This window comes from Lepisosteus platostomus, chromosome 8, assembly GCF_059453375.1.
Source record: "Lepisosteus platostomus isolate fLepPlt1 chromosome 8, fLepPlt1.hap1, whole genome shotgun sequence".
Classification (NCBI taxonomy): Eukaryota; Metazoa; Chordata; class Actinopteri; order Semionotiformes; family Lepisosteidae; genus Lepisosteus; species Lepisosteus platostomus.
The window spans coordinates 53,445,109-53,472,185 of record NC_142618.1 but is presented as its reverse complement, the minus strand read 5'-3'; the positions used below and the strand labels follow the sequence as shown (position 1 = coordinate 53,472,185).

Here is a 27,077-nt window from a genome sequence, read left to right as displayed (position 1 = left end):
TTCCATAAGAGCAGAAGTGCTTTCTGCAAAATCTACCAGACTAATCCTATTAGTACAATGGTCTGTCTAACATAGATCTGATATCAATCGGAACATTCCCATTTACTGCTTTTAAATTGTAACCAGTCGATAATCAACACTGAAAGCATTCCTCAAAAAGTTACCAATTTATCCGAAACAATGAAGCATTGAACATTTTTTTTCCTTTCTCAGTACATGAGCTTTTTAAAATTAACCCTTTAAAACTCTGGAGCCCTTGCCACCTCCTATTTCCTTGATTTTCCATTTACTATGCACAGTTTTGAGGCCAAAATGTTTTTTTACACAGTTTTAATACTCTCATCACTAAGTATGTGGATAAAATGGGTCTCTACTCTTGGCAAGAGAGACGACAAGTTGAGGTTTTCACTGCGGTTCTTTGTCAGATGATTTGGCAGGGACAAGTGTGGGATGTGTCACTGTGTGAATCAGACTCCTGTTCACAGTTTATCTGTCACAAAAAGAACCTTCAGAAGTACTCATTCCAGGACAGGTTTGTACTGATTTCATTTCTACCTGCTTGCCTTTATCTGCAATTGTTGTTAACAGAAGGTGACATCAACATCAAGGATGAATAATATGGGGGGAGTTCTCTAAAACCAATTATCAGAAGAACCAGCTACAAGTACGGTATATGCTTTCACCTCAGATACAGTATTTGGAAATTAATAGACTACCAGAATAGAAATAGACTACTAGAATAATAACATTTTACGTATAGTTAAAACTAAATTTAAAGATTAATTTAAAAACCTCAAAGTTACATATTGTACTTTTTTGGCGTTCCTTAATGTTTGTACAGGATTTTTTTAAGGCAGGATCATTTCCCATTATTAGCTAATCTAAATTGTGTATAATGTGTATATATACAGTAGTAATACAAAATGCATTATAGTATGAAGGCATGCTGGCGCAGTGTTAAGCACCACTGCCTCTCAGTGCTGGGGTACTCCTGTTTTCTCTCTCAGTTCAAAGACATTGTGGTAAGTTAATTGGCTTCTGGGAAAATTGACCCTGGTGGGAGTGTATGCATCTTTGTCTGTCTGGTCTGCAATAGACCTGTTTTCCTGTCAAGGGTGTATCCTGCCTTGCACCTGTTGCTTTTAAGGTTAGACTTGGACTCATCCGCTGCCTTGAATTGGAAGAAGCTGTTAGAAACTGGACTGATGGATGGATGAATGATGGTAATATTCATCTGTAAGGAAAAAAAATGAAGCAGCTCTTTTCAACATTGGCAGCTGATGATTCACTCTGTGGTAAACGCTGATGGCTGAGATGCTAAGGCATGTGTGGGAATTTCATGATAAGGCTTGCAAAATGGCTCAGGTTCTGAATACTGTAGGTTACAGCACATAACAAAGACGGATGGAGATCAGAGCCAGCAAAATATATATGGCCTGGCATGTTTTTCTTGTAGTGAGAAATCATTATACTTGATAAAAAAATGTAAATATATTTAAAATATATTCTGTCTTTGGGTCCAAGTCCACATTTTTATTTTTCTGCACAGATTTTTAAGATAGTTAAAATTCATGTTGAAATATTATAGCAATATCATCAGCCATGACATTTTGGGATAAGTTATGAATCCAGATTTTCTTTTCTATTTTCTGTCCCAGATGTTTACTGGTAAAATTTAACTGGCAAAGTCAGGTATATTTTTTTTAGAATATTTATATTAAATTATCTACCATTTATTGACAACATTTGTAATTTATTTTGCTGATAACGAAGCTCACATTTAGATGTTTGAATGGGCTATTGAACTGTAAATAAAATACAACAACACTGTAAACTATGAACTTACCTTTAATTTGAGATGGAATTTTTGTGAAATTGAGTGGATACCAAATAATCTACCTTCACCCTAACTGGCATCATCTGTAGTAAACAGTAAGAAAAAAATAACTGTTTTGATTTACCTTTTGGTTCTGACAATGAATGTTATGAATGTTTCTTTGTAAGCAAACCAAATGCCATACACTGGGAAGCTGAACAATTCTAAATGCAACTAGCCAGTTCTTTAAACTAAATCACAGTACCTAAAATATAGCATTGCAAACATGGCTAAAATTCAATTTAGCCCTGGTGTGAGTGTGTGTGTCTGTGTGTGACATGCAGTGAACTGGTATTGTGTCTAGAGTGTATCCCACCTTGTGCCCATTGCTTCCTGGAATTGGAGGGATGGAAAATAATACATTGGTCCTTTTTGCTCTGAAATGAATGACAAATGTAATTTACAGCTAGATTCTATTAAGCAGCTCAGGATATGCAGTACAGTGAATATAGTACAGCAGGTATATGACTTCATAAAATGTGGAGTTTCCAGGGCCTTTGAATTCTTACAAATAAAAATGTATTGTTTCCCTATTGTATTATCCTGTACTTATAAAATTGAATTAAAGTACAATTTGATAATCTGTGCTTTCAGGCAATACAGGGAGTTATCTAGATAGGATTTGGTAAGTGTCATTGTCAACTCTCAAGTTACAGTACATTTGTTTTCTTAAATATAGTTGTTGCGTTTGTTGCTGATGCAAGCGTTTTTTTCTTTTGACCTGGTTCTTTAATCCCGATTATATCTGTGCTCTTTCTTTACCCCTTTTTGTTTTCCCAGTACAGCTTGAACTGGGTACTTAAGAAACCCATTACAAAAGTAATTTCTTGAGAATGACCCTAATTATATGCCAAGGTAATTTAAGATAATTAATTTCAGGCATTTGATCAGTGATTTGTAACCCAAGGAATCAGGTCAGCTCAAAGTAAGTCTATCATTTTCTCTGTAGTATTTGGAGAAGCCTAGCAGTGCCTAAAATACCACATAGCAAAACGCTTGGTGATTTTAGAGCTTAAAATACTAATTTCCCATGGTAGACGGTGACTCACACAATCTTACTCAGACAGCCAATAAACATTTAGTCAGACTGTGAGTTGGCCAGCATCTGCTGCTAACTGTTCCAAGGTGATACAGAGCTCCCCATAAAAGGTGGAGGAACAATATAATCGCGTGTTCTGGGTTATTAGACTATTATAGACAAAAAGGTTGCAGTACTGTAGGTTGTATCAGTCTCGTTGTTTTTTGCAAAGAGCTGGACTAGGGTTTTGTTGAAATATCTACCAATATTGTTACCTTTTTTTGATACTGCACAGTCCAGTATGCTGGATTCTGTGAAATGGTAAATTAGAGACTTATTTTGCTTTCTGATACAGTACATCTGCCGAGACATCGGTCTGTCAATCATGTACACCAGTACACAGTGGTTCATTTTCTTGGCATTTTCTCTGCCTTGCTCCCACAAAACCATTAGATCAGCCATCATAGCAAAGTTGGCTTTCCTTTCAGCTCTTTGGGGATAGAACAGATTTTGATGAGGAAACGAAATGTCATTTCCTCTGGGATAAGAGTGTTTTCCATCCAAATTCCCAATGTCAGAAAGAAGAGCGAGTAGGTTTTAAAATTCTGTATTGCAATTGCAATCATTTGACCTTAACCCTGCTGTAGTGTTGAGCTGGGCTTCTAAGGAGATTAAAAGAAAGGCAGGTAAAAGACTACCTGCTCTGGCAAATAATTAGGGATGAAATGGCAAAAAACTGTTACTGAGTACATAAAGTGGAAAATCGTAGAGTACGCTGATTGGTGTAATTGCTATGTTTTGATGATTTGATGTTTTCATAGATCATGTAACTTCAAGTATACTCCAGGGGGCACATTATAAAACAACATAGTTGTTATTAAAATAATGTCCTATCTTGTATTTTCTTTCAAAAATACACTGGTGTTTCAGAGAATTAATATTTTCATTAATTTATCTTTTTTTTCTTTGCTGTTAAAATTCTGTAAACCTGGTGATTGATAGGAAACCCTTTCTTTAGTAACCTTTAAACATACTGTATTTGGAATCTGTAAACTATGAAGTTTGTTTGGTAAGTTACATTATTTAACCAGCAACATCAATGATAAATCAAGTGGATTGATGTAAGAGGTGAGTAAATATTTCACTGAGATGTTATCAAGTGTTATTTGGAGATTACATCACTAAAAACAGTATCTGTGTGCTACTGTTATTATTTCCATATGTTGTCAGTCCACACAAGAAGTACAGTACATTGAACTAATTCACTATACCTTATAGTATGTTATGATATTCTTAACAGCCTTATTAAACTATTTAACATACATAATGCCCTATAATCCTTTTTCCACATACAGTAATACTTTTGTACCTTTACATTTAATACATTTATATTGTACTTAGAGCTCTTCAGCTTCCTACATTTCATTTTCATTATTTTTCATTGTTTTTTAATCCAGTTGAAGACATGGGGATTAAATTATTGTGCACCTTCAGCAGATACAGTATACCCTTTGTCATCACCGGACAAGAAGACTTCATTCCATGCATTGTATGTTGGGGGGAATACTATTCAGATCGATTTGGATTGTAAATAGCCATTTATCCTTCTGTATCATTTAGCCAGTACAGTCCAGTAAACAAGGAGGGGACACACATGATTTATTTGGAACACATACTTAGTGGCTTCTCTGCGTTTCAACATTATTCAATTTGCAGAACTCAAGATTTGATTGGAGGGTTGTTCACCCCTTTTCAATGATTTCTCATTTTGCCGAATTATAACTATAATATAACTATAATAAATTATAATAAATTATAATTATAATAATAACATGCATACCAGTCTGTTTGAAGTCAATATTTTTAATCAAAACCCTAATGTGTTAAAACATTAAAACAAACTGAATACGTTTTTTGGTGAAATAAATATAATAAAAACTGAAAGGATAAGGTATTCTGGGTGAATGTTTTTTAGATTTACAGTATCAGTAGTAGGGTTAGATACAACGGAAATTCTTTCAGCATCCTCCACGGCAGAAAAAACAATGTAAAAATCCAAAGTTCTAGTAATTATGTGTGTTCTTTTTTTTATAACACATACTGTATTTCTATGCATGGAAGAAACCATAAGTACATTCTGGGGCAAAAGGCATTTTAACAAAATAAGTTTTATTTCCTCTCAGTTCCCACAAAGTAGAGAATTAATCTCTTGGATGCAATTATCTGTAAAGAAAAAAACAAATGGTTCTCACAATTTGATGTTAGTTTTAGAGAACACACTGCCCTGTACAGGTCTTTGTTGTATAAAAACCAGCATTCCGTTAAAAGCTTGCGGTAAGATTGACCTGTATTGTTCATAGCAGTTTGTGCGATCATTTGTTTGGCTGGAATTTTGAGATTGTGCCTTCATATTGCTCTCTCGCTTGAATGTGTAAGGGTAACAAACGATGTGATTTACTCAGTCATTTTTCTTTACTGACACTAAGAGTCATGTTTGTTCGGTATTTTACATGACCGTCAAGATTTTAGCCTTACCTTTTTATTACAGCGTATAAGCCAAGAAAAGAAAGGATTTCAGGTAAAACGACATGAATGAAATGAATAAAACATTCTTTACTCCAGGACTGTAAATCAGTCCTAAATCAAGTGTCTGCATAAAGACTTCACAACCTACTTCCTAGCTTTCACTTTGACGTTTACACTTTTTAAATAAAATAATAATAGTGAATTCTGCATCTGTCTGGCTAGTCTTTGACTCCCCAAGACCCTCTAAGAATAAAGTAGTGAGTGAAAATAGATGAAGGGGTTAGGGTTTGTTTGCATTGATGGCTGCTTTTCACTTCTGAGATTGCACTTTGTCATAATTCAAATCCTAGTGATGGGGTTGCACAGGTTCTTAGCTTTTTTTTCATACAGTACATGTTTGGATTTTCAGAAAATATTACTCCTCTGGATGATACTAAGGTCATAGGTAATGTTGCAGAAATTCTTTAGACTTATCCTTTATGACCTGTTCAGACTCAGACTTGGAGACTTGAAGTTTTTGCTTTATTTCTTACTTTTATACTTCATTTCTTTACATGCAGTTTACCTAAAGGCATACTGTCATTGCTGTCATACAGTATGATGCAAATGTTTCCTCTCGGCATACTTCCATACTCTGTGCCTACATTTCTTTAATGATTACTGTGTCTCAGAATTTGCATTTGTGTGCAAAAAAGGTGTTTAACACCTTGTCACAAGCAACCATTGTATTCAAAGGTGTAGTTTAAATTCTCTTCGGAGATAAATCATTTATGAATACAGTGGATTTACTGTAGATTATTGTTCAAAACTCTGTTCTTTTCATGTTCTTAAAATAATCTCCTTTAAAATTTCAATCATACATAATTGCCAGTTCTAAGTGTTACCTTTCTTAAGTGATCTGTCGTTGTTTGTAAGATAAATTAAAAACTATTTTTGTACTTCATAAAAAATAGAAAAAGATTTAATCTTTGAATATGCAATGTTCGAAGTTCAATCCATACCTAAATCAAAGCAATAGCTTTTCAGCTCTTTATGCTGTATACAATCTGCAAAGCGCTATGTTTTATTGGTGTCGTTTTCCTCCATGTTTACATGCTGTAAAGCAAAATAATTGGTAGTGTTGAATATTCATCTCACTGCCACTGAATCTGCTCTGTCAATTCCTTCTGATAAATATCTTGAGGCTATAACATAGCAACTGGGAAACAGCTGAGATGCACCGTTTTTGTCAGTGGTAAACAGATCAATAAACTCCAGCTGCGTGTAAATGATTTACCAGCACATGGCAGAAATATACAGTACATTGGCTGTTCGATACCCCTGCTTGATTAATGAATGATACAGTTTCATTGTGTTTGGTGGACATGACTGGAGAGCTAAGTGTATACAGCACTGTTTGATGGCTTTCCAAAATCAAAGGTGCTTCAGAATGCTACAATGTATTTTGTCCATGTCTGGCAGCTGGGTATTACTGAAACACATTTGCTCTAGATCTGGGTAATATCTTGAGAAACCCATCAGATAACGTGAAGGTACAGTATGGGAGATTGCCTTAGACGGTCAGGTCTGCTAAGCTTTCATGTCAAAGTTGCCAAAATGGCCTACCAGACACTTTGTCTTAAGATCTGCTTGCCCAAGATATGAGGTCAAACACACGTGTTTTCTTCTCAGTAGCTCACAAAATATTTTTTGGAATTTATACCTTTGTGGTATGCAATTCAGACACCTGAAGAAGGCTCCACAGCCGTACGTTATGTTCTCTTTCTTCTTTTTTTTCAGCATGGAATAAACCTATTACTTGTTCCTTTGCAATTCTTGCCATGTGTGTGTCCCAGGGTACCTACTGTACTTGCAAGAAACTACCCTGTAGATTGCCTCTTGTTGGGTTTATTTACCCATGCAACTCTTTCCCTCTGTGTCTGTGGTCTGTCCAGCCTTCCTGTCACATCTCTTGTAGTGCGGTACTGCTTCTGCAGCATTATTTGTATCTACCTTGTTCCATATAATGCAAATGTGGCTCTAGAAATTCCCACAATTCCCACCGAGTACATTGTAAGAAACTAAGAAGCAAAGTAAGCTCTGTGCAGTAAGCTTTGTACAGTACAGTCAGACCAGTTATTATTATATGTTCATTCTCTATTTACTATCATGAAGTGGTCAAAGACACCTCATCAAGAGCAATTAAAAATGAAGCTCTTACACATCGCAGGCTGTAATTAGATCTTCATTCTGTGTTGAAGTCTGTCTTATCTTATGTCTTCAAGCCCCTTTTGACTAATGATGTTAACCAAGGTTAGAGCCCTGATGCGCTCTTCCCTTTGCCACATACATTTACATTTGGTGACTGTGGTTTTGTAAGCAATTCCAAGTGGAACAAAACAAATCAGAAAGAAAAACTTTGGCGAAAATGAAGCAACAGAGGTGCCATCAGAAATCAGACTTAAGTCCTCAGGGGGTCAACAACTAAAGACCTCTGCTTAATGTTTAGGCTGGGCCTTCTAGTCCAGAGACTGGGACCTTGTCATCAAGCTGATGTTATCAGGTTTTCCCACATCTCTCTCCTAGGGTTAGAGTGGATGTTGTCTAGTGTTACTTTAACTTACCACTTAGCAGCAGCCACTTTAACTTGCCAGACACCTGTGAACAAATCTTGATCTATAAATACCTCACAACTATACACAACTATAGAAAAGTAACACTGTAGTGGTTTGATAGTTTTCGTTTCTGAGGGATATTTGCATTTTCTACCAATTTGCCAATATCGGCAAAAAGCAAGACTTAAAACTGCTTAAAAGTCGCTATCGGCCATTAAAATGCTAATTGGTAGGATAATGTGAAATTGAATCTCAAACATCTGTTAAGAAGTCTTTTACTGTACCTTGGCAAATTGCTTTGTTAATGAACTTTTGTATTTATTATTTATGAAAGTATAAAGGAATATATTTTGAAAAGTCTAGTACATGTGGAATTTTCTGACCTTTGTCTTTACAAATCGATATAAGGTAATATTCTTTATAAATGTTCCACATGTTAGAAGGGCCAAGACCCAAAAGCCCTTACATTTCTAAGATAAATTTCTTAAGGGAGCAAAGTGCATTAAATAAAGACAGGGCATTGATCACGATTTTGTGTATTTTTACATAGGATTCTTTAATAACTCCGTTACAATTAATAAACATAGCAAATAAACAAAGGCAAAATCTTTAATACACATCACTAAAGGACATTGTGCCATTAAGGAAAGGAAAGCATTTCATGTGCTATCTCATAATTACAAGATAGCGTAATTACTGTACGAGATAGCAATGATCATTTGTAAGTATGAACAACCTGTTACATTGTGTACAGCACCTTGAAGCACTGATAACTTAGCTGGAACTGTGGGTTTAATTATCGTGACAATGTCTAGCACTGCAGAATGTGCATGGACTTACTTTCAACTGGGGTTTCTTCATCCTTAAATAAAATTGTGCATACTGGACAATCGATTCCACTGATTTTAACTGTAAGTCAACTAATGACAATGCTAGATAATTGTACTACCATGTACCATGTAATAATCACATAAAATATGCAAAAATGTACTATCTTGTAATTAAGAGATAATGTGCTATCTTGTAATAACAAGATAATGTGTTATCTCGTAGTAACAAGATGATTTTCTTGTAATTAGGAGATAGTAAATGGAATATTTTTTTTAAGGAAGTAATGCACTTCCATAGCAAATAGCTTCTTATTTAAAACTTTTGATGTACAATGTGTCCCAAAATAGAAAGATAGGGACCTCAAAAATGTATGAATTTTGAGCTTGATTTCAATAAGTACAGCACAGATAACCTAAGTAATGAAAGCTGTATTATGCATGTCATTGTGCTTTTAATGACATTTTATGACAGTAATTCTGATTACTTTTACAAGGAAAGTCAAGCCTTATATAGTATCTAAAATTGCTTATTTGATAGTTTCTCTTATGGATACTATGGCTGTAGCTGGATTTAGTGCTGTCCTGAGATTATACCTCTGTTCTGACAGTAGAAATCATCAAATTACAATATACAAGCATCATCCCTTGATCTGTCGATATGAAATGATATGAATGCTAAATGGTCTGTCAGGGATATTGAATGACAGATGTGCTTTGACTAAAAGAAATTTTGGAAGAAAAGTCTGTAATCATTTATTACCTCACTCAAGACAAAATAAAGAGTTAAACATGTTACTAAGAAATAATAAAACACCACCTAAATTTAAGCAACTGTTTTTAATTGGGAGATTGTAAACCATGTTGTGAATTTTATTATAACGTGTGAGTAACAGTTTTACACACGAAGAGCTGGATGAGACACTATATTTGAGGGATAATCTTCAGGTGAATATCATTAAATTATCATTGGGAAAAAAAATCATGATCTATCCATTTTATCAGCTTTCCCAACATTACAGCTACATTTCCTGTGCAGGCACTGGTGTACAGATAAAAAGGTCTGAATTCATAACAATGCCTTTGTTCTTTTTTTCTGTCTGTGTCTTAAATATTGTATTGAACTAAATCCGAAAATCTACACACCTTTTGTGGGAGATTTGTTGGTTACAAAAACATAAAAAAGGAGATTGCCCACCCACTCCCTACTCAAAGATACTACCCAAAATCTACCCACATGCTCACCAAAGATAAGTTGAAAAAAAGTGTGGGTGTTGTATGTGGGCGTACTTGTATTTTGTTTGGATAAATTCATGCACCTCAGTCCTGGTGCAATAAAGTGCATGTCTCCTGGTATTCTAGTTAGTATCTTAAGTTCTGCACCTAGCTTGCTGTTTTCCTGTATTATTAGGTGAGCATTTCACATAAATCTAGTTTTATACTGTTTAGTTGTCGGAGTCACATACTGTACGTGGCACAGTTCCAAAAAGAAAAACACTTTTTTTTTTGTCATAGATTGAACTCATCATCAGCGGAGCTTAGACAAACAAGACCAACTGCTGTATCTGTCTATCCTCAATTGAAAATATCTGAGCTCTTATATGTTTGTCATTTTGAAAAAGGATGGAAGTATGTTTTAAGAAAGTACCTTTAGCATTTTGTGTGCTAAAACTAGGGGTTGCTGGCATCCTTACTACTGATAGATAGGAACACTGACTGTAAGCACAGTTATCTTCAAACTAAACTGTATTCAGGAATGCAAGCTTCTCATATCATTAAGTAGAGAATCATTATACCAATTAGTTCTTTATTTGAATTGTTGGAATATGTTTTGAAGAGTTATATATACATAATTTCCTTATAATATTTATATATAATGAGAAACTCACTGAATACATTCTCCTCACATCTGATTTTTTGTGCAGTTGAATTTTAAATCTGATTGAATCAATATATTGCAAATACAGTAAATGTGTCACCATATGTGGATTAATCTGCATTGTAATCATTCCTTAGAAAAGATAGAAGAAACATAATAAAGAAACATACAGTACTTAACATGAAAAAAGCTGAATAATTACAGGTCCTTTATTACATACAGTATTCTCATATTCCAATTAGCAAAGTCATTCATAAGACAAAATGTTAAGTGTAAAAGCATTACACATTATGACTGTTGGTTTGTCATAGCCTTAATCTCATCACATCCCCTTTTCATATACAGACCTGGCATTTTTATTCTTTATTTGAGTTACAGTTCTCTTTGCTGGTTTGCAGGTGAGCTGTCAATGTCAGAATTTGCATTTCTACTATTTGATACCTTTGCTTGTTTCTAAGTCATTAAAATGTCTGCTTCACAAAATATACAATTTGACATCTAATAAGAAACATAGTAAAATAATGAATTTCAGGTGTAACTCCGGAGCTGCACTAGGAGAATATAGACCACTTGGCATGTTTGTCTCTATACATACTGTAGATATAGCTGAAACACTATGTCCTGTACTACAGTTAGGAGTATAGATCTCTGTTATCTTTAAACAACATGGGTACATTTTCAGTAAAATGTCACCATAGATTTTCTGAATAAGAAGGAAAAAACATTAAGTGAAAAGACATTAGCACAGCGCTGTACTTTTCTTTTTTAAAATTAAAAACAGATAGCTGACATTCAGGATCCATCTACAGTATGTGCTCAACATGCAGTAAAATTATTGTTTGTATTGTTTTTTTTTAAGCACAAGCTGTGCTGCTATTTGGTTTCTGTGCCAAATAGTGAAGGCTTTTCCCTTTTTTCTAATTTACATAAGATGTTAGACACAGCGGATTGGTGCTTTTTCAGATCTGAAGATAACATTTGCTTCAATTCTGGTGTCCTTTGTGGTTTCTGTAGGGTAGACATGGACTTTAAATATTTAATCGATGTAACATTTTTTTTCTTTTAAGGAAATTATGTCAAATACCGTAGCATCTAAAATGATGTTCTCAGGCATACTTGAGTCCTTGCTCTGATATTTTAAATACTAAATTCAGACGTCATTAGATACGTGTGAACTCTCAACTATTTGCTTCTAATGATGGTCTCATCACCGAACCATATTGACATTTAAATCTTTGAATCCTGGAAGGGGTTTTGCACAAAGAGGGACCTTTTCATACTAAAGGTGACTGAATATAAACAGACCTGGACATGGATCTTCTCAATGAAAGAACATCACTTATATTCACAATCTGAAAATCTGTGCAGATCTTCGCTGCTACCCATTTTATTAAAGACTGTCTGTTGGACATTCTATATGCATTTAGTATGGTTTAATAAATCCCGTAACACTCATGAAACTACAGTATTTCGCATGCAATATACTCAGTATACGGTATTTTGAATTATGTGTTTAGAGGGACCCTGACAAATCAGATTATTAACCGCTCCCCCCAGAAAATACATTTTAAACTTTCTTTATACATTTAGGGATGCTGTTGTACAACATCATTTCTTAACTATTTTTAATTTCAAGATCTGGGCTTAGTGAGTTTTTGTGTCTGATGGATATTAAATAAGTATGGTAGCTCTACTCCAGTTCAAATTGAGTCATTAGGTTTCTTTTCCTGGGGCCTCTGGAAAGGGGGAAAACCTTTGCAGGATAAGCATTGTATATGTACTAGATTGGGAATGGAACTTACCTTTCGTTGATTATGCTTAGAATTTAATTTGCCATTATACTGTACAGTAACAAACTGCTAGCTTTTTACATTCTGACATATCTGGGGTTATGCGCCCAGCTGTGTATTGAGGGAGGAATACTGTTTATGCAAAGTTGAAAAGCCCGTTGAAGAGATCAGAAGCTTGAACAAGTGTGTTTCCCTAGATTGGTCCCTGTTCTGCAGTTTTGAGAGGGCTGTCTTAATAACGGGCATCTTTGAACAAAGCATTCTTCTCCCTTTGTATGTCTTCTTGGTGGTCAAGTCTGGGAAGTCATTATAGTGTCTATTGTTCGTCTAATCTCTCTAATTTCTTTTAATAAAAAATGTCAAAGCAGGAAGAAACAAAATAAGATCATTGTATGAAACACATATAATACAACATTCAACAAGAAAGATGTGGATTTTACAGATAACTTCCCTTGATCTGTATTTCTCTTTTAAAATACTGGGAGATTTACTTCATACTATATAGGTGTAACAACTCCCTCTTCAGAGTATTGAAATTATAAAATCTGTTATCATGTACCTGACAGGTCTGTTATTGGAATCAGTCAATGTGTGATTCCAAGAATTAAGCTTTTTTTTCCATGTTAGTAACAACAGATCAATTCCTATTCACTCTCCCTGAAAACCGTCAATTTTCTGAATCGTTTCCAAGCAGGTCAGCCACTTTGTCTTGAGTGTTTATGGAAAATAATTTTCCCTTCTGAAAAGTAAATTTGAACTCTCAGTGTTTTGTGCTCTCTACCACGATTGACACATTAAAATATACAGTATCATTGATCATTGACGTATACATTAAGGATGAATATGCACAACCCAAGATGTGGGGCTTGGAGTCACCACTAATCACTAATTAGATTAATGAGGTGGCTAATTCAGTTTTATTAATATTTATGCTTAATTGCATTTATAGAAACACTCTAATTGTATTTAGTTCTTAAATTCTTAAATCTGCTACATTTTTTTGCCTAAAGACAGAAGCTTATAGTGCGAAGCCTATATCAGTGAATCATGCTGGCCTCAATACTTCAACAGAGAATCTTGTGATGGACAATTAAGATAAATTGTAGCAACAAGGTTTCCCAAATTAAGGAAATGCCAGGATTTGATTTTATTCTTCCTAATATTTCTGTTTTTGCTTTAACTGCAGCATGGAGCAGTGGTAAGGATACTGTATTCCAAACCAGAGAGTTGTGGGCTCTCCTTCAAATGTCTTGCTGAGACAGGCACTCCTAGAATACTCAAGAGTAGGCATTCACCAGGTTGTCACTATAAGTTCTCAATTGGTATATCTGGTTAAATTAAGGATTTAAAAGCAGAAACAATATGTATTATATGGACCTTGAACTTAATCTGATGTGTCAGATATTGGAATTACATAATTACACTACAGAAATGGAGTCTGCTGATTGAGGACAGAAATCCATGGTGGGTATTTTTAGGACCACCATATCTCACTTTCCATAATGGCTAATGCCACAGAAATTGATCTGATCAATGTGCCAAGGGGTTATTTTAATTATGATATTTCAGAAGACGTTTTGGAGAACAAATACTTAATATTAGAGCTACTCTGCATCGTGGTGGCACTTCCAGGATAGTCTTTCCATGAGCCAATATTAAAAACAAACTGTAATAAAAAGAGGAGGTTTCTCATTGAAATAATTAATAATAAGCTACCGATTGCAGTTGAAGACAGTTACTAAAAAACAATGGATAAAAATGTTATTGAATAGTGACTTATTTTGTATGGGAAGCCACATTTAAGATTAATACTGTAGGTTTCTAAAGATTCCAACTATATATATGCACATATACATAACACTGTTAGCAAAAAGGCATTACATTTACAGTATTAGAAAGGGAATTATACATTTTATTCACTGGAGGGAAACTTTGCCATTAATCCACTGATATTATTCCAGTAATTACTATAAATCCAATACTGTTCCTTAACATGATGTGAACTGCACAGCTATAATGATGTAAGGAAGTTACAAAAAAAGAAAAAGAAAAAGAAAAAGGATTAATCTGTCTGCACAAACTTTACAAAACAAAAACATATGTTATGTGCTACCCTTAAATTGCCTGTTCTGACAATCGACGCAAAGGAGGCTGGGATTTATTCTTGTGGTCAGTGTGGACTTTGTTTGAAATCCTTACTACCAACTGTATATCATACCCATTTTACTAATACCTCCCCTTTGAAGTACTGCATTCTGCTCTTTGAATAGCATCTAGATACTTTATTGGGTTTGCTTTAACATCAACAAACAGTAGCTTAAATTGATTCTGTGTTTCATTTTGACAAATCATTCTACAAAGAAGACTAGGCATTTAAAAAGAAAGAGCTGACAAGAAATTGGTGCTGTCTTTTTCTCAGACTTGAAAAAAATCCTTTAAAATGCATTGAAGAAAGCACTTATCAGTTTGCTCCAAAGAAAAATCTAATTTTGTGTTTTTTCATTTTAATTGGCAGATTCACAAAAATATCTGCCAGGACTACACAGTGAGAATAAAGCTATTATTCCGTCTAGAGTTTCACATCACAGTGTACTCTTATTAGCTCCAATGAAGTAAGCAGGAATAAGAGAATTTGTAACATGAGACTACTTTCCTGTTTGTCACTGTAAGTGGGCAGAAAAATCCAATCCTGATTATTTCCACAAATGATAGAATGCGATCCGCTGAACAATTTGTACAGGGTACTTATTAAATTAGTTGGCCTATTCTACCAAATGTTTGTGAAAACTCTATTGTGGAAGAATGAAATTTGACACACTTGAATGGGATAATGGGTTGACCCATTCCATGAACAGTGACCACAAAGCAATGAATACTGTCTTCACATTGTAGGGCTCCATGTGATTTTATGATGTATTTTCATGAATGGAAAGCCACTGTACAGAACTGCATAAATCTGATCAGTCTCCACTGTTGAGTTGCTTATGGTATCATTTGCATTTCTCTGCAGTGCAGTTGTCATTTGTTTGAATTAGCCTATTAACTGTACAGTATGAGTTCCTCTTATATGAGATGGAAAGATTTCTGTGTGTGTGTTGATTTTCTGACTGATGTGCATACCACAAAACATACCACAAAAGAAAAATAAATCATAGTGACAGTAACTTGAGGTTACTTAAAAACGATTAGATCCAACACAGAAAAAGGTGTCTGATTTTAATACAGCTTTCCCTATTATTTTATTTATTTATTTTGCCAGGTGAGTCAATTAAAAACAAATTCTAATTTTCAGTAACAGATGTTCTGCTGTGGGTGATTTCCAGACAAAGTGTCAGATCTGATTCCAATGGTATATTCATTACCACTTATTTATAATGTCCTTGGATAAGAAAATGTTTAGAATGTGATACATTCAAACTATACAAACCACCTTTTTGAGACCTAGAGACGAGTAGTTTTTTTATGTATGGTAATATGAGGTATGCTTTAGCATACCTTAAAAAACAAAATCATAAAAACAGTAAACTGGAAAAAAGGTTTTATGAACATTAACTTAAAAACAACTATTTTTAATATAGTTTTGTCCACACATGTACAGTGGGCAATCACTGTGGTCTTATTAACTGAAATGTAGAAACGTGTCCCTTATATGCTACTACAATTAATACAAAAAATTAGATATACTATATATTACATACTGTAATACCAGTCAGGATTTAATGTACTGTATTTCAGTACAAACAATAATAAAAGATATAAATATTTTAAATGCTTTAGACCTGCAAAATATTTTTTCAGTGTTAAATCTTTATCCTATCCTGTTAAAAAAAGACATATTCAAATATAACATAACGTGGGACAAACATTGAATATCAGCAATATTTGGTAATGTATGTACAAAACTGATATAATTGTTGCAGAATACTTAAGATAATGGACTTTTGGAAGTAACAAGTTTGAAAAACAGTTGCCAGGTGAAATAATGTATTAAGATTGTTTCTGCTAGCTGATTCAGGTCCTTGTTCTTGCTGCATAGTTTGGTTTTTATGTTCTTTCATTGTTTTTAGACCTTTGATCGCTATATACTGTAAGCCCTTACATTAAACCTTTAGAGAGAGCGCTTGATTCAGTATAATTGTTGTCAGAACCCTGAGTCATAGAAATAGTTGCTAAGTGCATTTAACCCCTTTAGATGTTTACTGTAAATGCAAATGCATTTATGTTTGATATTTGGATCACAGGACCAAAAGAAAATCACATGATGTTAAAAAGCTTTCTATAGTGTGTTTCGAAACAATATAACAAGGAACTCTTCATCATGAGACACAACCCTTTACAATAGTTGAAATAACAGTTAGAAGAAATTATAAACTAAATGATGCATGAATTTGACTAAAACCTGACACAGCAATGCAACAACAATGCAGTTCTGAAAAGTTCTGCAGTTCGTGGTTTGTGAAGAATTTAATGGTGGCCTTTTGGTGTTGTGTGGTCTCCAATATATTTTTATTTATTATTGGTTGTCATGTTTCCTGACCAAGACAGAGGTTATTAAACTTGTGGAAGGTTCATAAGAGTTTGCTTTTCATCGTACCTCACTGACCTCGAGCCACCTCCTGCAATTTTTTTATTAACGGAAACAACACTGCTGCTTTCAGCGGCAGAGGGCAAACGTTTATGTGAAATGTGTTATATAGGCAATTTCAGCTCTTTCTGTTATTGCTCTAGAAGATTAAACTGTTTTTTATGACATGAACAGTCAGAGTTATTTATGTCCTTTTAGACAAATGAACAAATGGCCTAAATGGAGTATGGCTTCCATATAAGATAAATCTGATAAGCATTTAATAGGAGGGAATAATTACAAAAATACCCTAATTGCTCAATGCTTATAAACAAATCATCTGCTCTGGAAAAAAATGTTTCTTGATGATTTATGTTGAAAGTATTCAATAAAGGTAAATAAAAAACAATACAGTTGCGTTTAAACAGTGTTTACGTTTGTGGAAAGAACTGTATCCCTTACAATCTTATATTTAAACACAGAGCATTTAGCAGCTAGGTTTACCAGTGTCTGGGGGGATGTGTGACTCTTTTGTGGGCTTCTAAACCTGTCCCTGACTGCTATCTACTTGCGCTTGTGAGCTTTTTCATTATGATTTTTCTCCATTGAAAATATGGTGATCTTCAAAGGGAGACACACTCTCCCTTCATCAGTTTTGTTCTGTCCTGCCAATCAAGTTATAACCATAAGGAAATGGAGATATATACTGCATATCTTAAGGAGCTCCTCTCATTAAGTTTCACTTATCAGTGTTAATACAACCATAATACAGTTTTCCACTTGTGAAGTTGGAAAGTCTGCCACAAACATAGAAGTTTATGTTTTTTTAGTTCAACAAGCCATTCACATTGTACTCCCATTGTTGATGTTCCTCTGTGGTCCGATGAATCAGAGAGAGAATACTGAAAAGGGATAAACTGTCCTCTTGTAGAAATCGCTATAAGAACTTTGTGTGTTTTTTATGTGCAGTTTTGTTACTGACAGGGATTGTGCCTCAAAATAAATGAGCAAATTACTTATATTTGACACATTATATCTGAGTTATTTGACCAGCAGGTGACAGTCTTTGTCCTGGTGGGACCCTCTTTATTCTGTGCACCAACAAAACCAGTGATGAAATGATGCATAAAGCTCATCTGGTGGAGACAGATAAGTCTCAGGAGACAAAGAGACAATTGAAAAGGCTGAAGCTCTTGAATAATTGTATCTATGGGGCTTTATTTCAGGTACACCCACATGTAGACACAAAAGCCACTGAACCTTGGTGTGAGTGTTTCAGAAGGGTCACAGTTTTCACAATGCAGATTTAATCACAAAGTAAGAAGCAGCTGTGCAAGGATTCTAAAGAGGTTATGTAAGATCGAAGAATGTTTTTCTTTTTCCTTCCCTCTTTTTATGCCAAAATGTAAGGCAGTGCTGGAACGGCCAAACTTTTGCCTCTATTATTTTAAATAAAACACGGACAACCTGCTATTCAATGCAAAGGTTTGACCAGCCAGACTTCATAAATAAAAAAGTACACTAACCATTTTTTATTTTGTATTTGTTTACCTCAACATCTTAGATTCTACAAGGAAAGAAAAAGCTCAAAACACCACCAATCAGTATCTTTACATTTCTCTCAGTTGCAAATCCCTGTCTGTCAGGAAGTGATATAAGATGTAGCTTAAAAAGGATACCTCAGTACTGTGAAATATTAGCTACAATAATACCCTAATTTCTCTTGTACTAGTATAGTTATTTGATCTTTCTTAATTAATTACACATTCACGATGTTAGCATGTTGTCAATTGTTTTCATAGCAGTTTAGGGAATCTTTTAAAGAAAACCACTTACTGCAGCACTTACATTTCAAATTAAAAATATTTTTAGTATACAGTACATATTAAACTTTTCCTAAACGCTTATCTAACTAGAAGATACTTACATTGCACTGGACTTGTTTTTGTCTGAAAGTTGACAGTGATGCATGTTCTGTATATACAGTGATATGTCAAAACCATGCAGACCCTAGTAAAATGTAACAGCATTATAAAACTATTTAAGTTTATTAAGATACTCACATGTCATTAAACGTGCTCTCCTCTATTGTCGTTTTTTCAGTAAAGACCTTTAAGTAGTTTGCTGATGTTTATTTTGAAAAAACCCACTAGATTCAGTTATCATACATGTATGTTATACATCAAGATACAGTATACAGTATACTGTGCTCTTGGTTCAGTCTATGCAGGCTATGGCAGAGAAACATTGCAGGACCTCCCTCTTGTGGAAACAGCTTGTAAATGTAAATGGATTCTTGCAAACATTTTTCTTCCAAAATGATAAATGGGGAAATGTTATTAATGTAGCATTGGTTCTTGGTAATGCTGTGAGGGCAAACATTATAAAATGTTTTTTGAGAACCCTTTGATCAAGCTGGGATATGATACTGTATTTATGAGCCCGGTTCAGAACAGTGAGATAGAGAGTCCAGCAGAGTAGTAAAGGGATCTCACACTCCTCCCTACAACCAGACTTTCCTTTGTTAGAGTCCAGCACAAAAAAAACTGCATCTGGCACCACTTACATTGTTTTCCCTAATGGCAGTCTGGAAATGTTGCACAGCTAATGGCCGTGTTAGTCCTGGCACCTGGTTTATCTGTACAGGTTACAGGTTTGTGGGAGCTGCCAGCTTGCAAGCTGTCAAAAGATGTTGCCCACCCCAACACCCTGTTTTAGCTATCCAAGACTTTCAAATGAAGTGCCATCATCTGTTCCACTTACGGAACACTGTATGTAAAACAGATTAACAAACTGAACATATCTTTGTTTGTACTGTTTGTACTTAAAATATAACATCTATTTGAGCTTTCCCAGAAAAATGTAATAAAATACTGTATTTGTAAAATGAAACATAATAAGCAGCACTGGTTCTTAACACAAAAATTCTAAGTAAAATCTTTAACCGAAGCACAGGCTAATAATTATTGATAGAACATTGATTCTCAAAAATACAAAGTCAGTCTAGCTAAATTTTATTTTTAACTTATCTTGAATCTTCCTTTTGACTAAATAAAATGAATTGGACAACTAGATCTAATTAAAATTCTAAAAAAAAATCCTTTCCAGTTTTACATTAAGATAGTGAAAAATGAGTTATCACCCTCTTGTGGTAGTTCAAGTAAATTGCACAATGAAAGTACTGGACTTCTCAGAAATTTTATGAGTATTGTACTTCATCCTTTTAATTGGGAGTTTTATAGTATATTGGTCATGCCATATGTCATCAGTTTAATGTCTAAAGTCTAATGTTTATTACAGTAAGTGCACAGGAGTAATAATTTTATTGTATATTTATTGTTTTGCAGGTTTCTGATCGTGCTGGGGTGCTTAATCTTGGCCATATTGACAACTTTCAAAGAACATGAAAAAGTATCTGCACATTGGCTCGTTATATTGGTAAGATGTTACTATTATAGATACTATGATGCTGATGAAGGGATATATAGACCTTGTTTGTATACCATGTTTGTTGTTGGTGATACAGTATATGTATTTATTTTATACACATTTTAGTGAGATTCCTGCTAGAAACTACTTCTTGATTTCCTTATTGAAAAATGTAAAATTGAAATTTCATGAAGAAAACCTATTGTCATTAGTGTTATTGATATTTTTGTTATATTTATATAATTTGTTTTGACAACTCATCAAATTTAAGATGAGTTTGTTTTTAGGCTTCACACATTAAAGCCAAGTTCCACGAGAGTTTAGTTTTTATAAAGCCACTTTCAAAAATTCTGAAGTTAAAATGAAGGACAAGATTAAAGGTGTACAAAATCTATGAAGTAGACTATCCAATGCTTTTCAGATTCTGTTTCTGAGAATTGGACACTTATTTATACACTTTACCTAAATCAATAACTTCACTGTATTTCAGAAGAAATATAAAAAAAGACTTTGCAACCTCTGAGTTATACTTGAGATTCTTCCTCACACATCCATATGTTCCTCTCTTTTGTCTTTTTAATCTTTTTTGTATCATTCATGATATTGTGCAATGACGTGCACATCCTTTTTGCAAAGGAAAAACAGTTTTGTTTTCCCGTTTTAAAAGAAAAGTGTTGAAGATACTCTCAAAACAAGATAATTCAGTTTAATCTGAAATGAATTCAGCATTATATATACAGTATATATAAAAGCTCAGCTGTGGAAGAAGCAGTTAGTATCTTCTAGAAGTGGAATGCTACTGTTAAGCTACCTAGGGACTGAAAAGACCTACAAAGGAAAAAAAATAGAACACGCTGCACTTTTTACAGGAAACCTTCACCATATTCATATTTGGAGCAGAGTTTGCATTACGAATCTGGGCTGCGGGTTGCTGCTGTCGATACAAAGGATGGAGGGGGCGTCTCAAGTTTGCCCGGAAGCCTTTGTGTATTTTGGGTAAGTATGTCAAACAGGAGCCGGTGTATATCAGAGTGAGAAGGAACCCGTTGTTCATGGCGGACTGGTTACAAAATCTCTGACTACTTCATCGAATGCTTAATGTGTACGATGTGATATAATTTGACATCGGAAGTAATTACAAGTTATGATGACTTGCGTTTAGTTCATTCCAAATGATCCCAAAGTGTTTTACTGCACATGTACAGTAGGAGCAGACCTACTCATCAATACCACTTACAGTACAGTACAGCAGCAACCTTGTTTTCCTTAGAGCTCTCCCATGTCAATACAAACCAGGTCCAGCCTTGCTTACCTTCTGAGATTCGGTGAGGTCAAGAAAAAACAGGCTTTCCCTACGTCTTCCAGTGTCAGACGGTATACGACTACTGTATGTGTTTCAGTGAAGACAGCCTCATACAGTATGTGATGCATTTCATTCCACCAGGCCCACTATAAATAGTGATGCTAAATTAACATATATATTAAAAAATGAAAACCAGGACATTCATGGTCTACTTAACAATTAAAGAACAGGGAAAGCTGAAACTGCAGAGGCTAAAAGCAAAAAAAACCCCACATTATTATTGTATGGAAACTAATTCCTTGTTGGCATGTTCCCTGGTTTCATTAATAATTTCCCAGAAGATGAGTGTTGAACACACTTTTTCAGTAGTTTTATACAAGACTTTAACCTCAAAATAGTATTTTGTTGTAAACTTCTGGCAATTTGTATTTGTCCATTTATTCACAAGAAGGGTTATTGTTTGACCTCTATTGTTTGAGCAAATGTATAAAATTTGAATCAGATTCTTATCTTCAATTATATCTAAATATTTTTAGATTATCCTAAAACAATAGTCACAACCTTAAAAAACGGAATCTCTGTGAAAGTATATTTTCAAAATGGGAAATACTGTATAAGTGGATTACACAGTTTCTAAAAACTGTTTTTAGTCTTGGTTTGCAGTTTTCAGAGACCATACTGTATATAAAACACATTCCTATGAACTGTAAGTAGATTTAAATTAAATAATGATATTTCTTACATAAATCAGGGCTTAAAAATCATTCTATCTAATTTGTGTTTTAAAAAGGTATTGTTTGTGTCTTCTGGAGGTAAAAAATCAGGCAGCATCATTTTAGTTGATGAATTCCTCAGATATGAGTCACATACAGTGAATCAAACCATGAAACATTGAAAGGTTTAGCTAACTGCCTGTTGCTCTCCCATTTGTTATTTTTGGGAAATGAGAAAGTAATGACAGATGAGGGCCATCAGTATCTGGTTTCAGTCATACTAGCCATCCGATGACAATATTTTATATTGAGCACACTGGTCAGAAACATGTGTTTAGAAGGTAGGGAATCTGTTCTAGAGTAGGAAGACTATTAAAAAAGAAAGCAAGTAATTTTAACTCAGACATTTGATGAAGCTAACCATAAAGAAATACAAAAACAAAAGCATTTTAAGTATCTACTCAAGGTCCCTAGATTGCCTAAGACCCTTGAAAAATATATACATATTAATGGATCTATTTTTACATGATACACAAGATACATTGGATCACACTTGACTCCTTACACCACACAGTGAAATCCTAGGAATTCAGGGATTAAATTAAAGTAAAAGGTACTATATGAAGGGTATGTGAGACATCAAAGAGAATACTCATTTTAATCTCCTAGTGTAGGTAATTCTTTTGTGGCTAATTTCACATTCAGTATCTCAACGATAAGACATCTTGAGTACTTGTATGATGGTTTACGGTTCACCAGCTAATTTACCTCCTCAAAGACATGAATGAGGAACTTCACCTTGAGCTGCTTATAGATTGCAGCATCTGTCACTGTGCAATCACCCTCCCTGTGAATCCAACACTTAATGATACCTCTTTTATTAACATTCAGAAGATGTGTTCATAAAGCAAATTCACATTCCGCAACTGACCCCTGCCCTGGCTAAAGGTCACTGTATTTAGCAATCAAGAATGAAGGGCGCTTAAATTTATAAATTTACAAATATGGAACATTGCAGCGCTCTGGATTGCTTTCAACCTTAGGCTGGTGTTTGTCCATGGATTATTTTAGTGTCTCCAAAGACTTTACATTGGGCATTCAGGTCAATATCAATACCAGTGTATGACGACTTTTGGTTTGGACAATATAGTAAGAAAACTGATTTTAGAGACTGGAAGCTTAGCATTGTGAATATATTTCTGTGCTCATGGTTATTCCATTTTGACCTGGAGTTTGGGGTAGTTTATGTCTGAATTTCCTTTGCTTCAGGTCTGTTTTTTAAGATCACAGCTTGGCAGGAATAGCCCAGAAATGGCCTAAGTGATTAAATCCCACATCTAATCTGACGTCTAGCAAACAGGATCCTCACTGCTATTATTTTTTGTTAATGACACCTTGCCATCAGTCACACCTTTTCTGTCTCACACAATACGAAAAGGAGATACCTAGTTCCTATGTCTTTGTGCTGCTGTGTTGTGTTTAGATATCTTTGTGCTGATCGCCTCTGTGCCAGTGGTGGCAGTTCGGAATCAGGGGAATGTCTTGGCCACGTCGCTGAGGAGCTTGCGTTTCCTGCAGATTCTCCGAATGCTGCGAATGGACAGGCGAGGGGGAACATGGAAGCTTTTAGGTTCAGCCATTTATGCGCACAGCAAGGTAAGGCAGGTCCAGACACTTCTGTACACAAAAAGACATGGCAGACAAAAGCAGAATGGCTGTAGCTTAAATCGGCAAACAAAAAATCGAGCCAAGGCTGCCATTGCTTTGACATTGCATTTTGTTCTCTGAAAATATTATCGTTAAACTAACAGCAGTTTGATCATTTCAGCTTAGACTGTGTGATTAAATCATGTCTCTGCAAGAATGGGTTTCCTTTTCTGGGGGCATTGGGAACTGCTCAGACAGATGCAGCAGGCAGACAGGATGTTGAAATTAAGGAACATCTTCATCACAAGGATAGACAGCTAATCTTGGACTTTTATCACCCTGGTAAATCCAAGGACATGAACCAAAACACTTATTGCAGCTTCGTTGAGATTGATAAAAGGCCACAGTCTATGGCATGGTGTTGGAACTGCATACAAATGTGTTCTACTGTAAGATAGCATTGTTGCTTGAAAAATGTCTCAATCCATAGCATTGTATGAATCAGTTAGCAGAAATAATGTGTACTTTCCTGCAGACCTTAGTTCAAGTCCGTTTCTGGATTGAAGAAAAATATTTATTTATATTGAGTGATTTGGTTGGTGAGCAATTTGAGAAGAGACATGGTTTTAAACTGCTGGCTTGAGACTGGTCATGGATTAAAGGCTATCAAAATCCTTCTCTATTTGCTATAGTAGGTGCAGAGCGTGTTCGTTACTGTATTAAACATAGGCCTTTGCTTTCAAACTTTATCACCTCCACTGAACATATCCATTTAATTTTAATTGCTTAATAAACTGTTTCATAAAATAAATTGTAGGAGCTCATCACTGCCTGGTACATAGGATTCCTTTCCCTCATCCTCGCATCATTCCTGGTATACCTGGTGGAAAAAGATGACATCACTGTGGAGGTGACAGATGGACCCACCACTCAGCCTCCGTCCCAGGACTTCGATACATATGCGGACGCCTTGTGGTGGGGTTTGGTAAGCCAGTGGTTTTCTCTCATACACTTTTTAATTCTGATACAAACAAACAAAGAACTTCTATGAGGCTCTCTCCTTTTCCCACTGCATAGCTACACTTTTGCTTGAAACTATCAGTTGGAGCACGAGAAGATCTGGAATATTGTAATATCCCTGTTCCAAAGCCAGAGAATGACATAAATAGCTACTGTGGAGTTGGCAGCTGGTATAGTCAGCAACTTTGACATCTCAGTTTTCTCCTTACAGCTGCTCACTAAATGCTAAGCTGCAATCCGCAGCAAATTCTGCAATATATATTATGCAGATAGATATAAAAATGCAGAAAAAAAATGTACAAACACAATGTGCATTCATTACTTCCAGTAGAAAGAATAATAAACTGATGGATTTCTAGCTCTCTAATTGTGCTAAAGTTTGTGGTACAACACATGGAAGCCTTTGATTGCTTCTGCATTATGAATTAACAGTGCCTGATGAAACGCATCAAAATATGAGAACTTGAATGGCGGAAATTTTTAAAACAAGGTTCAGATGAGTAAAAACCCTAACTTTTGTATAATCCTGTGTTAATTAATCAGACACTCCATTTGAGTTTGTGAAACATTTATGACGAATATACTGTATGATTGTGAAAGTACTGAGCACGCCACTCTTCTTTCTGTAGATAACATTAACTACTATAGGGTATGGGGACAAAACACCTAAGACATGGGCTGGCCGACTGCTGGCTGGAACATTTGCACTCATTGGAGTCTCATTCTTCGCATTGCCAGCGGTAAGTGAAATCTTTCTGGTTTGCATTTGGGCCTGAACAGAGGTACAGTAGTTCTTCAGGAGTGCCCCCAAGAATTTAAAATACTGGTGTTAGTCTCACCATGTCAGATGTTTGGTTGAGACTTATGTCAGACACAATAGATATTTCTATTTCAAGCATTGCAGTTATTAGCTGACTGTGACTGGGGATTCTATGACTACACAGTACACAGTCGGCTGAGCACCACTGGGGTTGGGTATGCAAGTGCTGACCAGGGTGTGCTCGCTGTGTAACTGGGAGACTTTCTCAACACCTGTTGTTGTTAGCAAGAGACGCATTGCTCCTCTGAGGAGTTTTAACTTTCCTGTAGGACACATACCTGTATAGAATGTCAAGTAAGTAAGACTGCTGGTACAGTATGTCTGAAAAGTGCAGCTGTCACCCAGCACCGCATGCACAGGTTGGAACAGAGAGCCACGTTGATTAACAATAGGTAGGCCCAAATTAGGGGTGTATAAAATAAATTACAACTTGATTATTCAAATTTTGACAAACACGAGGGGGGATGAGGAACGTCCTGGTCCAGTTTGGAGGATTGGTCCAGAGATGAAGATGAAGCTTTTTTCTTTAGGCTCTATACCCCATCCCTTTCCAATAATCTAGCACTCTAAATTCCATTAAAATATTTAATGGAAGCCAAAAAGCTAACATGATCATGTTAAAATACGGGTACGATGGTGGCCTTGAAAATGCTTGTTCATGTCATTATTGCCATTGTATTTCAGCATATTTTACTACTGAGACAAAGTAGTAAACTGCCAGTTTGCTTTAACACCTGCAACAAATAAGTTAAGCCTTGATTTTAACACTTTTTGAAGGGAATTCTGGGCTCAGGGTTGGCTTTGAAAGTCCAGGAGCAACACAGACAGAAGCACTTTGAGAAGCGAAGACACCCTGCTGCCGGCCTGATACAGGTAAGAAATGATGTTGTAATTTTGAACGTGTTCATACTGTAGACAGTAGAAATCTACTTGCTAATCAAAAACATTCTCTGTATACTGTAACTAAGAATGAACTGGACCGTATCTGTCTGCGCTCATTACATTGCGTGACTTAATATTACTAGAACAGGCTCTTTACATTGATGGCGGTGATGAATAATGTTCAGAAAA

At 35.2% G+C, this 27,077-nt stretch overlaps 1 protein-coding gene across 1 annotated transcript in view; it reads left to right on the top strand.

Moving 5' to 3' along the window:
- kcnq3 (potassium voltage-gated channel, KQT-like subfamily, member 3) overlaps positions 1–27,077 on the top strand; it is an 89,537-nt gene that overhangs the window by 47,011 nt on the left and 15,449 nt on the right. The window contains exons 2-7 of the mRNA XM_088643931.1: positions 20,422–20,512; positions 21,373–21,499; positions 24,003–24,175; positions 24,984–25,151; positions 25,816–25,926; positions 26,784–26,879. Coding sequence (XP_088500057.1) covers positions 20,422–20,512; positions 21,373–21,499; positions 24,003–24,175; positions 24,984–25,151; positions 25,816–25,926; positions 26,784–26,879 — 766 coding nt within the window. The remainder of the gene's footprint in view (positions 1–20,421; positions 20,513–21,372; positions 21,500–24,002; positions 24,176–24,983; positions 25,152–25,815; positions 25,927–26,783; positions 26,880–27,077) is intronic.